General features: G+C 38.2%; 2 protein-coding genes across 6 annotated transcripts; both read right to left on the bottom strand.

The window, feature by feature from the left end:
* Positions 1–429: 429 nt before the first annotated feature.
* LOC112462637 (probable chitinase 10) lies at positions 430–1152 on the bottom strand. 2 transcript variants are annotated; one of them, XM_025028523.1, is made up of 2 exons: positions 1053–1150; positions 430–786 (listed from the first exon to the last, which is right to left on the bottom strand). In XM_025028523.1, the coding sequence occupies exons 1-2, from the start codon at positions 1056–1058 to the stop codon at positions 508–510; spliced, it is 285 nt and encodes a 94-aa protein (XP_024884291.1). In that variant the 5' UTR covers positions 1059–1150; the 3' UTR covers positions 430–507. The 2 variants fall into 2 exon arrangements, 1 of the variants encoding a protein (XP_024884291.1); XR_003041681.1 differs by having other exon boundaries at positions 701–786; positions 1049–1152.
* A 113-nt stretch (positions 1153–1265) lies between these two features.
* Positions 1266–10266, bottom strand: LOC112462635 (probable chitinase 10). Of its 4 annotated transcripts, XM_025028520.1 has the most exons (9): positions 9499–10266; positions 8608–9043; positions 8388–8513; positions 7886–8304; positions 5162–6694; positions 4890–5075; positions 4389–4677; positions 4071–4218; positions 1266–1449 (listed from the first exon to the last, which is right to left on the bottom strand). In XM_025028520.1, exons 2-8 carry the CDS (start codon positions 8948–8950, stop codon positions 4088–4090), a joined length of 3027 nt encoding a protein of 1008 aa, XP_024884288.1. In that variant the 5' UTR covers positions 8951–9043; positions 9499–10266; the 3' UTR covers positions 1266–1449; positions 4071–4087. The 4 variants fall into 4 exon arrangements, with proteins under 4 accessions (XP_024884288.1, XP_024884290.1, XP_024884287.1 ...); XM_025028522.1 differs by lacking the exon at positions 1266–1449 and having other exon boundaries at positions 2768–4218; positions 8608–9055; XM_025028519.1 differs by lacking the exon at positions 1266–1449 and having other exon boundaries at positions 2768–4218.
* Positions 10267–15561: the final 5295 nt, after the last annotated feature.

Raw genomic sequence — 15561 nt, 5'->3', positions numbered from 1 at the left:
GTAAATATTTTTAAACATTGTATTCCATTCACAAGTTAAATTTTCAAGCTATTTAGTCAGGGCTCGGATGACAATGAGGCCACTTTATATAATTGCTTTATTATAATTTCATTATATAATTGCCTTTATATAATTTCATTATATAAGGCATCTCAGGACTCTTAGTGTTCAAAACTTGTCGGTGATCTAACAGTTTAGTCAGGTGCGATCTTTCCGGCTTTGACGCCGAGCTCTATGATCTTTTGCGCGGCACGTAATTGTAGTTTCGGCGGTACAACTGAACTGAAATTACTGATGAAGGAAATGCCAATACTTCTGCTGTTATAACCACAGGCATGGGCACCGACGTAGTCCCAATTTCTGCCAACACATGCGAAGCCGTCACCTCCGACGAGAAAATTATAGCCGATATCCGAAAAATTGTAACCTTTAAAATGCGTATACTGAACAAATCTCACTTGGAATGCACAATCTGATAGCGTGGTACAGAATGCTGTCACAGTATGACTAATAATTATATATGATACTGGCAGCTTCATTTTTGTTAGAGGTTCCAAAGGCGGCTCCGCATCCCATTCGTCCCTCTCGACAAAGCGTAATGAACAAAACGGCGATCCAATCCACGTGCCGCGCTAATAGCGGGATGCGGGTGTAGCCCCGGTCGACGACGATCTTGCTCGCCGCGATGGATAAAAGGAGTCCTTGAGATGTGAACGCCTCGCTGAGATCTTCGAGAAGTCCTATGAAGTTTTCGCTGTCCTGCTGAGGACCGCGGCTACAATCGCCCTGTCCAAGATATTTGGTTTTTAATTAATTTCCGTAATTAGTGTCCTTAGCCTAGCACTTGGGATCTATTGATAAACAACAAATTTTACTAAAAAAGAACTACATGTATATTTGAAAAATAATTCCTTTTTGTTAAAAGCTTTTTCTCTAAATCGAAACTAAAATGACTCCTTTAAATGTTCCGAAGTATCTTTAATATTTCATGTGTTGAAAGAATTGTTATAATTATACTGAGAAGAAGAGAGAAGAGATTTCGGTTTACCTGCCAGCATACCGGAAACTCTCAATCAAGATCCAGACCATCGAATCCGTACTTCTCGATGATTCTTATGACATCCCAGCCGGAATGCTAGCGTCTTTTCGACGTCTATAGATGTCGATAGATGTCAAATCGACATCTATAAGATGTCAATTCGACGTCTATAGACGTCGGCGTTTTGGCTGGGATATCCGACAAAATTTCTTCTATTCGACCCCGGGCTGCCAGCCAGTCGCATCGGTTTTCGTTCCAGTAGAGTCCAAGTGGACAGGACCGTTTCGAGATCTTGCCAAAGTTGCACAGATAATACTTGGTGCAGTCGTTTTAGTGCAGTATGAATAAATGTCCTCCGCAATCTGCTGCGGGTAGTGGACTGGCTTCGATCTCGATGGTATCGTCAATGTCTGATTCAATAATCGTCGTTGTAGTCGAGGTTGTTGCTGGTGGGATGTAGGGGAGATCGGGGCACCATGAGCCACGAGGTACCATGGATCATTGACTATTTAGGGTAATCCAGAATGTTTAAGTTGATTCAATTAGTATCACGTGACAGTTATTTCGTTGCCCATACTTATTCGTATCGAGATGGCAGTCATCAAAGTCCGTAGTCTCGAGACGCACGTGACATAAATGATTTTCGCGATGCGTAAATTTCTTTTTAACCATTTAGAAATGTTTTAATATTGTTTTTGTAGTAAAATATACACGTACCCCTTACGGAAAAAACACCCAATTTTCGGTATAAAAATACTCTCAAAAAAACCATCAAAGGTTTGGTGTAAATTCGGATCGTCAATTGACGGTCAACACCGAAATGAGGGTTAACTACGAAAAGAATCTTCAAATAGGGTACTCTCAAATGAGTGTAGCCCCCTGTGCGTGAGCGGAGGAAGGATCGAAGTAGAGGCGCGTGAGCGGGGCTTATTTCAAAGTCAGTTTGTTTGTCTATTTACAAGTATATTTACAAATTTATAACACAGCTATTTACAAAGCGTTTAGGAATCCGCAAGTCACGGTTTTAATTCCTCGAAAAGCGACGCTTATTCCGCGAGCCACGGTTCTCGCCGCACGAATTATTGCTCAGCGGATAACGATGAGTTATTCCGCGAGCCACGGATCGCGCCGTCGTCGAAGACTTTACGCGAGCAACAAACGGCCTTCTCGAATTGCACGAAAAACTGCTTGAATTGCCACTAAGAACGTATTGGAAGCGAGTGCGAGGCGCGTGCGGAGGTTCGGGCTTCTTATACCAACGCGTCACGCATCCCCGGTAACGAGCCGAACAATTAGTCTAGCCAATCGGTCACCGACCCACTGACTTGTCGTTCGATTTGAACTCAGTGAATTTCGGAGTCGGCAACCGATCAACTGTTTTCGCCGTGGTCATGCGCTCCGTCCCGAATGTTTACGTCGCGTACTGAGACAAAAGGGATAGAGCAAGCACACGCGGAAAAACAAAAGATCGTTTCTCGGCTTCTCGAAGATTCCTAGAATAACGTCGGTTGTTCCCGAAATAATGCTAGGCTTAACCGAGAATTCTCCTCGCGATTATTCACGCGGAATTAAGGCTCGATCGCGAACACCCCCAAATAAAGTACTCTTTAATGAGGAAATTCACCCGACATAAAAATAACTATTACGTCACACGTGCATGGAAAGTGACCCATTACGCACGCTACGCGTGCGTGATAGACCACTTTCCACGCACTTGCAACATAAAATAGGGTGTGCAAACCGTGCGTAAAGATGAAAATTCCTGGGTGCGGTGACCGCACTCGCCTTCGGCTCGTGCGTCAACTCCGCACCCGTGAATTTTCATCTTCCAGCACTTGTTGCACAAATAACTAATAGGTATATCGCACGTGCGTGGAAAGTGGCCCATTACGCGCGCGCCATCTGTGCGACAAATAGCCATTATGTTACACGTGCATGGAAAGTGGCCTATTACGCACGCGACGCGTGCGTGATAGATTACTTTCCACGCACTTGCAACATAAAATAGAGTGTGTGACATTTTGTGATTATATTACCCTACCAATATTTTATTAAAGTAAGAATACATGTCCTGATCGGGGCCTGCTTATGTATCCCCAAGTTTTGGGGATACAAAATTCGAGTGTCGATACCGAATCTTTGGTGTCGACACCCAAAGTTTTGGTGTCGACACTGAACTTTTGATGTCGACACCCAAATTTTGGGTGTCGACACCAAAGTTTCGGTATCGACACTCGAATTTTAGTGTCGACACCCAAAGTTTCGGTGTCGATATACCCAACTTTTGGCGTCGACACCCAAATTTTGGGTGTCGACATTCAAATGTCGGTGTCAACACTGAAAATTTAGACGTTGACACCGAAAATGGAGTGTAAACACCCAAAGTTGAGTGTAAACACCAAAATCTTGGGTATTTTTTTCGTAAGAGACTAAAAATTAGGTGCAACTTTCTAACATCTTTTGTCATTTTATTGCACTACAGATAATCGTGTGTAGTTTATTTTTTTTATTACGTTTTTTTCACTTTTTTCTATATTAAGTGCATTCGGGGCACCATAGGACACCCAATGCTGTGACACCATGAATCACACACGCCACCAAAGTTGATGATAGATAGATAGGTTGATGATATATGTTATTTTTTATTTAAAAAAACATGTCAGAAGTTAGTTTTTCTTCCAAAAGAAAGATATTTTAGTAGTGGGTTCTGATATCTTGTTTGTCCTTACCAATCCTGAACGGTGTCAGTAAGAAAACGTATAAAATAAAATTTCTTTTCAACTTTTGTAACTTTTCGTTATTTTTTGAATAAATAAACATAGTTTTTGTGTGTGATTTATAGTGCCCCAGTGACATAGACCCATGGTGCCCAGAGTATGGGGCACCCTGGGTCATTTCTCAAAAAATTTGTTTTAATTCTTTTCTCAAAAACTAATCAATATTTGCCAAATACGCTAAATAAATTTTAAAATATACATAATGCTTTAATTATTTTAAAAAATGAGACAAAAAATCTTATATTTAAAAGTACTTTTTAAAGTTTGAATTTTAGTGGCTCATGGTGCCCTGGTCTCCCATATATTGGTCTTGACGATGTAGTGGATACGTATATTGGACATTCTGTGGTATAGTTGTGATGGATTCGATGTCAGTTTGGCTGACGTCGATTACAACCGATCCTAATAATCATAAGAAGTAATATTAAAATGTTATTAAAATACTATTTCAATATAATCAATATTTATACGTACTTTTTTAATATAATAAACTTTAAACTTTATATTTTTGTATATATTGTATATATTGTTGAGATATATTTCTCTATTTTGAAAATGATATTAACATCTACCTTCCGTAATGGGACACAGCGGGCCCTTCGGGTAATTCCTCAAAACTCGATTCATTGTTCTCAATAGCGGACTAGGCTCGCAGCCGCATCTGTTTCTGAAGTCGTCCAGATCTAAAGCCCAAAGCATACCACCGCCGAGACCAAGTTTCTTGATCAGTTCTGCCTTCAGTTTGATTTGTTGAGCGTCGTCGAAGCCTACCCACTGATCACCTTTGTAGGCATAAGGGCCGATTCTTCTGTCTTTATCCTGAACGACTGTCCATCCTTTCTTCAACGTTCTTTCACATATCTGTTAGAAAACGAAAAAAATAGATATTTATTTACTCCTGGAATAAATAGACATCTTTTAGGATATTAAAAATTAATAAATTTTTATTTGCAGCTGTTAATTAATGCAGAGATAATATTTTCTTACATGCATTTTATTAGAAACTTTGATCATTTTTTAATATTTAATTAGATTTTTATTTTTCAATATTTCTTTTTTGGACATAAATTTACCTCGTAATATGACAAGAAGCCTCCGTTTCTAGTCGCCTCTCCAGGTTCGCCTCCGCTATAGGTTGGCGCGTTTAATCCGTGTACATTTATCTTCGCAAGTGAAAATGATTGGCCGTACAATGGGGAGCCCATGATCAACTTTTTCGGATTTGCACCTTTCTCTATCCAATAATGGATCGAAAAGTTCTAGTGACAAAGAACTAAGTATTTATAAAATTTCCGATATTATTAGTATAATTTTCATGCTAAATAATTCTCGAAGTAAAGCTTACGGCATTAAATGTCGGTTCCCAGTCATTAGGTAAAGAATACAGCGGTGCTACGTGGCCAGTCTTTTTGTCCCATTGACCATGGAAGTCGTACATCATCACGGATATCCAGTCCAGGTATTTGGACAGGATGGGAACGTCGTATCCCGCGTCGATCACCATCTTGCTTCGCGATACGGCTGCGGAGAGAAGTAATCCTCGAGGCTTGAACTCGTTGCTCAGTTCTTTCACTAGCTCAGCGAAGCTTTGCTTATCAGACTCCGGGCCCTTGTTGCAGTCCATTTGCCAGCATACCGGATAATCCCAATCGAGATCGAGACCTTCGAAACCATACTTCTCAATGAAGATGAGAACTTCTGTGATAAATCTTCGCCTAGCCGACGGCGAGTTTACCAGTCTACTGTATTTGGCCGAATCGATCGAATCGTACCAGCCTCCCAGTGATATCAGCACCTTCAGACCCTTTGCCTTGAACGTCGTCACTTTTTCGTAAAACTTGTTGTCTATATCGGACCAAGGATCGTTGGATTTCATCGTTAAGCTGCTACCGTCGAGCACGGAGAATGCGTAAAGCACATGGGTACAAAGATCGGAATCTACATCTTCCGGTACGAATCTGCCACCCTCTTGCCGATACCAGGCCCAGTTAGTGAAATAGCAGATGACTTTGAACTCGCCGGAACTGTTGTGTGAAACGCGATCCACTGTTGTAGTCGTCTGTATCGCTTTCGTGGGCTTGACGGTCCACGTCGTCATCGTTGGCAGGGGTGGCTTCAATTCTACGGGCTTCAGAAGCCTGTCGTGCTTCTTCGGCGGTTCCGCCAGCTCCCGCTGAATCGTGTGCATCAGTGGATGTGGTCCGTTATCGCATCGTCCGCGGAAATCGTCCAAATCCAGAGTCCATACCATACCACCGCCCAAACCCATATCGCGCACGAACTGCGCCTTCCGCCTGATCATTTCCGAGTCGTCAAAACTAACCCATTGGCTGCCCTTATAAGCGTACGGACCCATTCTACCCTCCGGATCTTGCACAACCGTCCATCCACGATTGCGTACTTGATCGCAGATTTCGTAGTAAGACAGAAAACCGGCAGTCCGGGTGAACTCTCCGGCGTTCCCGGCGCTGGCCGGAGAATTCAGACCAGTTCCAGCTCTGGGATCGTGGATTGAGAACGAGTGTCCGTACAACGGCATGCCCATAACAATGCTCCTGGGTGGTGCACCCTTCGAGATCCAATAGTTGATCGAATAGTTAGCGTTCAAGTAGCAGAACTCATCGTCCGGATGATAATATAAAGGCGCAATATGACCGGTACGTTTGTCCCATTGTCCGTGATAGTCATACGCCATGACGGCGATCCAGTCCAAATACTTGGCCAACGCCGGGACGTCGTAGCTTTTGTCAATCACCAGAATGTTCGGCGAGACCGCTGCCGAGAGAAGCAATCCTTTTGGCTTGAATTCAGCGCTTAATTCCCGCAAGATAGCTGCAAAGCTCTCTTTATCCGAATCTGGACCTTTGTTGCAATTTGCCTGTTGCCAAAATTTGAAAAGAATTGTTAATAACTGAAAATTATTATAAATAATTTGCAAGATTATATACAAAAAGTACGAAAAACAGAACTTTAAATAAAGATATAAAATACTATCTAAATTTTATATTTAAATCTTAAAAAAAAAACATATATATATATGTATTATTTAAAATATTTCCAGAGAAATTATAAAATAAAGAAAAAAAAACACGAAAAAAAGGACGATGATGAATAAAAACTCGAACGCTTGTATTAATATTATTACAGTCTGTCAAGTATATAAGAGCGTGGTCGGCCTAATTTATAGAAAAATTGAGTTAGCAAAATTTTGAAATACATGATACATTCTATTTGATTAGTATAGAGCTAAGATGCAATTACATTAATAATGTATCCAGTCACAATCGGCATCGATAATTGACTGACATTTCCGAGGCATATTTTGCACTATTCGTGCGGCAAGGATCTCCATATCTCCAACGAATCTCTCAAGATATTGCAACAAGATAGATTGTTTTAAACTGAATATTTGTCTTTCACGAAGCTTATGCTTAATATATGCCCAAACATTTTCGATTGGATTTGCATCGGGCGACTGTGACGGCCAATCCAATTGATTGATGCCAGATTGCTCCTTCCACTCAGTACAGAGTCTGCTCCGGTGTTTCGGATCATTATCCTCCTGCAGGATCCAGTCTTCATTTTTTTTTTTATAAACCACAAGTTGGCAGATAGTAACAAGGGCTTTTATGTAACACGTGCATGGAAAGTGGCTCATTACGCACGCTACGCGTGCGCGATAGACCACTTTCCACGCACTTGCAACATAAAATAGGGTGTGCAAACCGTGCCGAAGGCTCGTGCGTCAACTCCGCACCCGTAAATTTTCATCTTACAGCACTTGTTACACAAATAACAATTTACAGATTTCCAAAATTTTGTCCGCCTTCAGATTGTGTGTAAACACGTAATACAGCTTCGAAGCCCGACGCGTACGCGGCACTCATGCGACGCTTATGCTTTGCTGTGGCACAACTTTAACGACAACTGAGCTTTTCTTCGCAAAGCATCAAGAAGAAAAGTATCTTCTATCAACTCATGTAAGAATCAGGAGTATAGCTTTTACCAACTGCGAGTTATAGCGACCACGTTCTTACTTGACAGAATGTAAATAAAAAATTGCGCTCACCTGCCTACAAACAGGATACTCCCAATCCAAGTCCAATCCGTCAAAACCGTATTTTTCGATAAACTGAATAGCATGATTGATGAATTTCTTCCTAGCGGACGGACTATTCACCAATCGGCTGTACTTTTCGCCGGCGGAGTCATTCCATCCGCTCAGCGCGAGGAGCACCTTAAGACCCCGCTTTTTATGCGCTACCACCCGCTCGTAGAAACGATTGTCGTAGTCCGCCCAGGAGTCGTTCGCCTTAATCACCAGCTCGGAATAATCTAGCACTGCGAAGCCGTACACGATATGCGTGCATAGAGTGTGATCGATGTGTTCCGGCAAATAACGGCCGATTCCACGACGGTACCAGGCCCAATTTGTGAAATAGCACACAACCTTGTAGTAGTCGGATAACGGGGATACCTTGTCGGGATCTATAATCGGCGGGGTCGTGATAACATAACGCTTGCTTTATGTCGCGCTTGCAAATTAAAAAATTTTCCAGATAGACAATTACCCTTAAGCGATGAGGTTGGAATTTCCGGGGTGAAATGTACAGTTATGGGCACTACAACAGCTAGAAGTACTAAAGTTATAACGCACGATAAAACCGCACGTTTCCACGTCCAGAGCGATTGCGTCACTAGAATAATTATAAAAAGCTGTAATATCTATGTATACTTACGTAAAAAATGAAGTATAAACTAAAAGCAACGGGTGCGTTGCACGATTATTACCTTTATTTAATTTAATATTTTGCTGAAAAATGCATCTGTTTATATCTCCGTTATCCTTATTCGTCGACAAATTCGAGGTATTGTCGGAGACGCTGGTGTCAGATTTACTCGCATCTTGAGTCGGACTAGACGTGTAAACGACATGTTTTACATGAATGGTAACCGAACCATTATTGTAGTTGACCTCACTACCCAGATGCACATTCCTGCACTGCGTAGAGGAATCTCCAACGCTATCATTGTCCGAAGCTACGACCGCCATTTCCTTCGCCGAACATCCAGCCTCGCCGCGAAACCTGTCGACCGCATGACCCTCGGCAGACGCCGCAACAGTACGCACCATTATTCATGTGGTCCTGCTCTTTCTGACCCTACTTATTACCGTCGAGCGTTTGATGCTGCTGTTGCATCAATGTCACAATATCCATGCGCTACGCTGAAAATTCACCTTCTTTATATCAAATACATCTTACGCTCGCCGAGAAAGCTACAGAGGGTTTTTAAATAAATTCATCAAGTCGCTACGAAATTCTCTCACTTCCAATTAGAATATAAATGTCCAGTTTAATTTTTTGTCTTTTAATCTACTTTTTTGCAAATAACAAAAAAAAGATGAGTTTGTAAACATAATTCTTATTTGATTTTTTTTTACAATTTGCGAAAACTTCGAAGGTAAAATAAAAGACAAGCTCGAGAAACATCAGGGCTGCGTTCAGAAATTCAACCTGGGTAACTCCAAGCTGTAGTTTACGTCATGTATATTATAGCATTAGAATTACTTAGGTGGGCCTGGGCGTAATTCCTGAATACACTCTAATATTTTAAATTGACGCAATCGGTCGGCAACAATCCGCTAAATTAAAAGATTAACTGACTTATATTTAGGATTACCTTGCACAAATTACCATCTGGTAGCGGTCACTTTGTCAACACTAAATTCACCATCGATCTGTGACGACATGGTGCTGTGATGCTGTCATTGTGGAAAACGCTCCGCGGGCAGGAAAACTTTATTTTATCTGTCCCTAACGGTTTTCGACACGTCGCATTGACACCACCTGCAGTTGGAGGATGCACCGTCCCGCGGGAACAAAGTACAATCCGAACAAGAACGGACTCGGTTCAAGTCACTATCGGCTATTTTCATTGATTCTACGACACTGTCAGACAGATACTGGTTTCAGCGATAACGTCACACGGCTACTAAAAGACGCGCCTTGGAAGTGGAATCGTGGAAGGCGTTCGTTCTCACACTTCTCACTTGCGAGAAGCAAAACGAGGAAAAGAACAAAGGCGGATGCTAAAAACTGGTACAGCAGCAGGAAATTGCTTTTCGCATAATAGGTATTCCCCTATTTAATTTGAATGATAACGCCTGGGATTTCTGTGCTGATAAGTGAATGGCACCGCGGTCACCATGTCGTCAAATCTATCAGCGAATCAAAGCTGCATATTAAAGCGAATGTAAATACAGTGCAATCCGAAAATATGTTGTACATATGTATATTTCCGAAGTGCGCAACGCTCGTTTTTATTGAAAAAAAACAGATTTTGTCGCCAGCCTCTTGTCAAACAGTCACTGACAATCGAATTACCGATGCAATCAAAGCACGCGAAATGACGGCATTATCTCCATTCAAACAAGCACAAAACAGACTGCTGTAAGCGTTATCTTGTTGAACATGAACGGAAATATGTGACCCCGCTCTTTGCCTCTTTCCTTCAATCACAATTATTATCAATGACGTAGCTGTGGCATGTATGTATGTGCGATAACGTCGCTTTAAACAATTTTTAAGGCCCCATAATGAAAAATATAAGGAACAAGGAACAGATATTAGCGATGAGAAATAAGAAATTAAGGAATAAAGCTGATGTAGCATTAATCATTAATGCACGGCTTCCGATAGGTTAAAAATCTATTGCCTGTGTTATTCCCTGTTTTTGTTGCCTGTATTTTTTATCGTGCATTCAACTTTATTCTTGATTCTTTAGCCCTACCCCAGTAAAACAGGTACGTCGCATCTGCGTCGAATCTACGTAATACGTGGATGGAGATTCATCCACGAGTTATCCACGTAGATGCAACGTTTCTTTTTCATCGTCAAAATCAAAGAACCTTATTCGCGTGGATTCAACGTTTCTTTTCTATCGCTAAAATTGATGTACCTTATCCACGTAGATTCAACGTTTCTTATCCATTGCCAAAATCGGAGTCCCTTATCCGCGTGGATTCAACGTTTCTTTTTCATCGATAAAATCAAAGTATCTCATCCGCGTAGTATCAATGTAGATTTTGCGTAGATATTTTCACTGTTCTACTGACAGATAATTTATCAATCTCAGGAGACATTGATGTTGTCAATCGCAATTAATATAGCTAAATGGAACGTTTTAATGAATAATTAATGAAAATGATAGTAAGACATTTTAAAATTAAAGAATTTTATTATGTCGTAAAAATACAAAAGTTATGTGTTATAATAATAATCAGTTTTTAATCTGAATTTGTTTCTTAAGATGATTTTTGAAAAATTATATATTTGCGCTGGTTATGACATATGTAGACTATATATAACGCTTACATCAAATTAAGAAGTAGTCTACCACGTAAGGCAGTTGGCTCACGATCCAGAGATCCCGAGTTCGAATCCCACCAAGGTAAGTGTGTTTTTCAAATACGAGAAAATATTTATAATCATAGACTGCATCTTAAGAAACAAATTTAGTTAAAAAATAGTAATAAAATTTCGAAATAAATTTTTTTTATGTCGAGTGAATATTAAATGTATACAGAATATGCGATATCCCATTTTTAATGTTCCTAAAATAATCTATAAATGTTCTATAAATATATTTTGCATATATAAAAAAATTATGGATTATGCGGAAAAATTTATAAAACATTTGTAGATTATTCGAGAATATTTACAGAAATTTCTAAGGACATTCAAAGCGGGACATTACACGTTTTTTGCACATCTATAGATCATTCATAGAAAATTCATGAATATTCTAAAGAATATTTATAGAACATTCATGGAATATTTCATGCTGTATGGGATGATCAATATCCCAAATCGGCCCAGCCGATCGGAATCAACAATCCGCATTATCCGCTAAATTAAGTATCGACTGACTCATACTCGAGATTACCTCGCACAAATCATCGTTCGTGCTGGTGGTGGTCACTTTGTCAACACTAAATCCACCATTAATCTATTACATGATGTAGTCACCGTGAAAAGCGCTTCGCGTAGTCACCATGAAAAAAACTTCATTCAATCTAGCCCTAACGGTTTTTGTCACGTTGTTGATACCATCTGCAGTTGGAGGATGCACCGTCCCGCGAGAACAAAGTACAATCCGCACAAGAGTGGAGTCGAATTAAGCCATTATCAGTTATCTTTATTGACACTATCAAATAAATACTGGTTTCAACGATGATGCTACGCGAGTGCTAAAGGACGACGCGCCTTGGAGGTGAAATCGTGGAAAGCGTTCGTTCTCGCTCCCGAGAAGCAAAGCGAGATGAAGAAGAAAAAAACGGAGAACGGGAACAGGCGTGCATGAATCGCACAATAATACCTTTCGCATAATAGGTCCCGTATTTAATTTGAATAATAACTCCTTGGATTCCTGACATTCCTGTGCTGATACTATACGTGGATAGCACCGCGCCACCGCGGTCGCATCTCAATCTATATCATTACTGCGTATTAAAATAATGCTTCTTAAATTTAAAGCAATGCGATCTGAGAATATGTACATATGTCTTGGAAGTGCACGACACTCGTTTTTACTGAAAAGAATGGATTTTGGGTTGGCAACCCGCTTGTCCAGCACTCATTGACGAACGAACTACCGATGGAATCAAAGCACGAATAATGGCGACATTATCTCCGTTCAATCCGACATAGAACAAACTGCTGTTGCGTTATCTTGTCGAATGTGCTCGGAAAATCAGTGGCCCCACTCTTTGCCTCTTTCCCTTAAAACGTAGCTGCGGCATGCATATATGTGCGATAACGTCACTTTATACGATTTTTAATCTTTTCCGTGGAACCGAATGGACTTGTATCTTTATTTCTATGGCCGGGGATTTCTAACATCAGTAGTGTACACGAAACATCTATATTATTCCTATTATATGATTTTTTGCAATTAAAGATAAAAGATTATGTCATTGAAAAAATCTAGTAGCATAAACCATGATATTCTTATTTTAGATACAAAATGAGATTATATGTATAAATACAATAAGATTATATAAATTGAATTGAATTTAACATACCGAGATGTCAATACATGTTTTTTACTTCGATATAGTATTGCTTCCTTATAGAGGAAGCTTTGTTTTCGTAAATTTCGTATATGAACATTTGATTGCGTATAATGTTGGGTCTAGTCAACCAAATTTAAAAGAATTATATATGAAATAGGAGTAAAAGAAACCAAAGAAAAGATGGTTTTTTGAGTTTTTGATGCTAATATGTTCAGAGTGTTTTAAAACGTCAAAATATCGCATTAAAAAAAATGTCCGTATGTATGTGTGTGTATGTGCGGATTTGATGTTTGTGGTTGTTCTAACTTCCGCAAATATTGAGATATCGGGCTGAATTTTTTTTAATTAATAGAGTATCATTTAAGGAAAGTTGGTATTGGCGATGATCGGTAAAGGGGTTCTTTTTGCTTCCTCATAGAGGAAGCTTTGTTTTCGTAAAAAAAATTTTTTTAAGTATTTTTGGCAAAGTGTTATCATTAAAGGTAGGTTGGTGTTGAATTATCTTTTTTTTTTGTTTATGGTATAACTTCCGTAATTTTTTAGATATTAGGATGTTTTTTTTTAATCGATAAAGTATCATTCAAGGAAGGTTGGTATTGAATTTGGCGATAATCGGTAAAGGGGTTCTTTTTTAAAAAAAGTTTGAATTTTTTTAGAATTGTCCGTGGTTGCTCTAACTTCCACAAATTTGGAGATATCGATCTATTTCTAATTTTATTATATTTTTTAGTCTTTTCTACCCCTATTTCATATATAATTTTTTAAGATTTGGTTGATTAAACCCAGCTTTATACGCGATCAAAGGTCCATAATTTTGCTCGCATATAAAGCTAATTGTAAGTCTAATCAACCGAATTTAAAAGAATTATATATGAAATAGGGGTAGAAAAGACCGAAGTAAAAATTGTTTTTTGAGTTTTCGATGACACATTGTTGCTTATGTTCAAAAACGTCGAAAAATCGTAGAGTATCATTAAAGGTAGGTTGGTGTTGAACCTCAAACTTGAAATCAATCAAATCTTAACGAATTATATATGAAATATTAAAGAATTATATATGAAATAAGGGTAGAAAAAACTGAAGAATATAATAGAATTAATAAAAATTGCTAATAATGAAGGGGTTACCGATTTTTATCTAAAAAAACAGCAAAATTTAACAAAATTTCTATAACTCAAAAACTGATTAACCAAATTTTAAAGAATTATAGATTGCCCTAATTTCCGCAAATTTTGAGACATTGAGCTTGAGTTTTTTTTATGAATAGAGTATTATTAAAGGTAAGTTGATGTTGAATTTGGCAATGATCGGTGAAGGGGTTACCGATTTTTGCCTAAAAAGTGTACAAGTTATTCGTTATAATAGACCGAATTTTAAAGAATTATATATGAAGTAGGGGTAGAACTTTTCGGGAATTGCCATAAAGTATAAAATTTTTCATTACCGATTTTTGGAAACTGGTTCCAAAATTTTTCCAATTTTTCGGAAAATAATTGACTGAATCTTAAAGAATTATATATGAAATACGATTAGAAAGAACTAAAGAATGTCATAGAATTAAAAAAATTGCTAATAGTAAATAGGGGTAGAACTTTCCGGGAATTGCCATAAAGTATGTAATTTTTTATTACCGATTTTTGGAAACCGGTTCCAAAATTTTTCAAATTTTTCGGGAAATAATTGACCGAATCTTAAAGAATTATATATGAAATAGGATTAGAAAGAACTAAAGAATGTAATAGAATTAAAAAAAATGTTAATAGTAGCCAATCAGAGGGCCGTATTAGCATTTTCAGACATCACTTCCTCTATGAGGAAGGCAAATTTCTAATTTGCACCATTTTTTTATTGCACCCTTATTTTATCACACGTGCACATATAATATTTATAGAGAAAAGAAAACTACTTCGCTCAAGAGTTTCCTGACAATAAGTTTCATGGCATATTATTTACACGCTATTTTGCTATGTTATATTAATTATAAAAGAGAGTATAAGTAGTTAACAATATTATTTTAATTTAATTTATAAAATCAAAATCTATACATATGTAGACTTAAAAAAATGTTTTCATATGAGCTCAAAAAGTTTCAAATAGCAGAATAAATTGAAATACTTTTTATTAGTTTCTTTTTACAGATTCCATCGTATTTAAAAAATTTTTGAATTTTTTTAGAAATGTCCGTGGTTGCTCTAATTTCTGCAAATATTGAGATATCGGGTTGAATTTTTCTTTTAATCGATAGAGTATCATTTAAGAAAGGTTGGTATTGAATTTGGCGATAATCGGTAAAGGGATTACCGATTTCTGCTTAAAAAGTGTATAAAATGTACATATAATTTTATATAGAGAATTATTAAAAGAAGGTTGTTTTAAATTTTTTTGAGGTAAAAGGGTTACCGATTTCTGTTAAAAAAATGTGTAACAATTTCTGCTTAAAAAATGTGTAAGTTATTTGATGGATAAAGAAAGGTATTGAATTTGGCGAGAATCGGTGAAGGAGTTACCGATTTAAAAAGTTACATGTATTAGTTATACATGTAATTTTATATAGAGTATCATTAAAAAAAGGTTGGTATTGAATTTGGTGATAATCGGTAAAACTGTTCTTTTTTTATATTAAATTTTTTAACACAGGTTGTATTTTTGACCAAACTGACATTTATTCT

This window comes from Temnothorax curvispinosus, unplaced genomic scaffold (genome assembly GCF_003070985.1).
Source record: "Temnothorax curvispinosus isolate PA1 unplaced genomic scaffold, ASM307098v1 QBEX01012630.1, whole genome shotgun sequence".
NCBI classification, from domain to species: domain Eukaryota; kingdom Metazoa; phylum Arthropoda; class Insecta; order Hymenoptera; family Formicidae; genus Temnothorax; species Temnothorax curvispinosus.
This window is presented reverse-complemented; position numbering and strand designations above follow the sequence as displayed.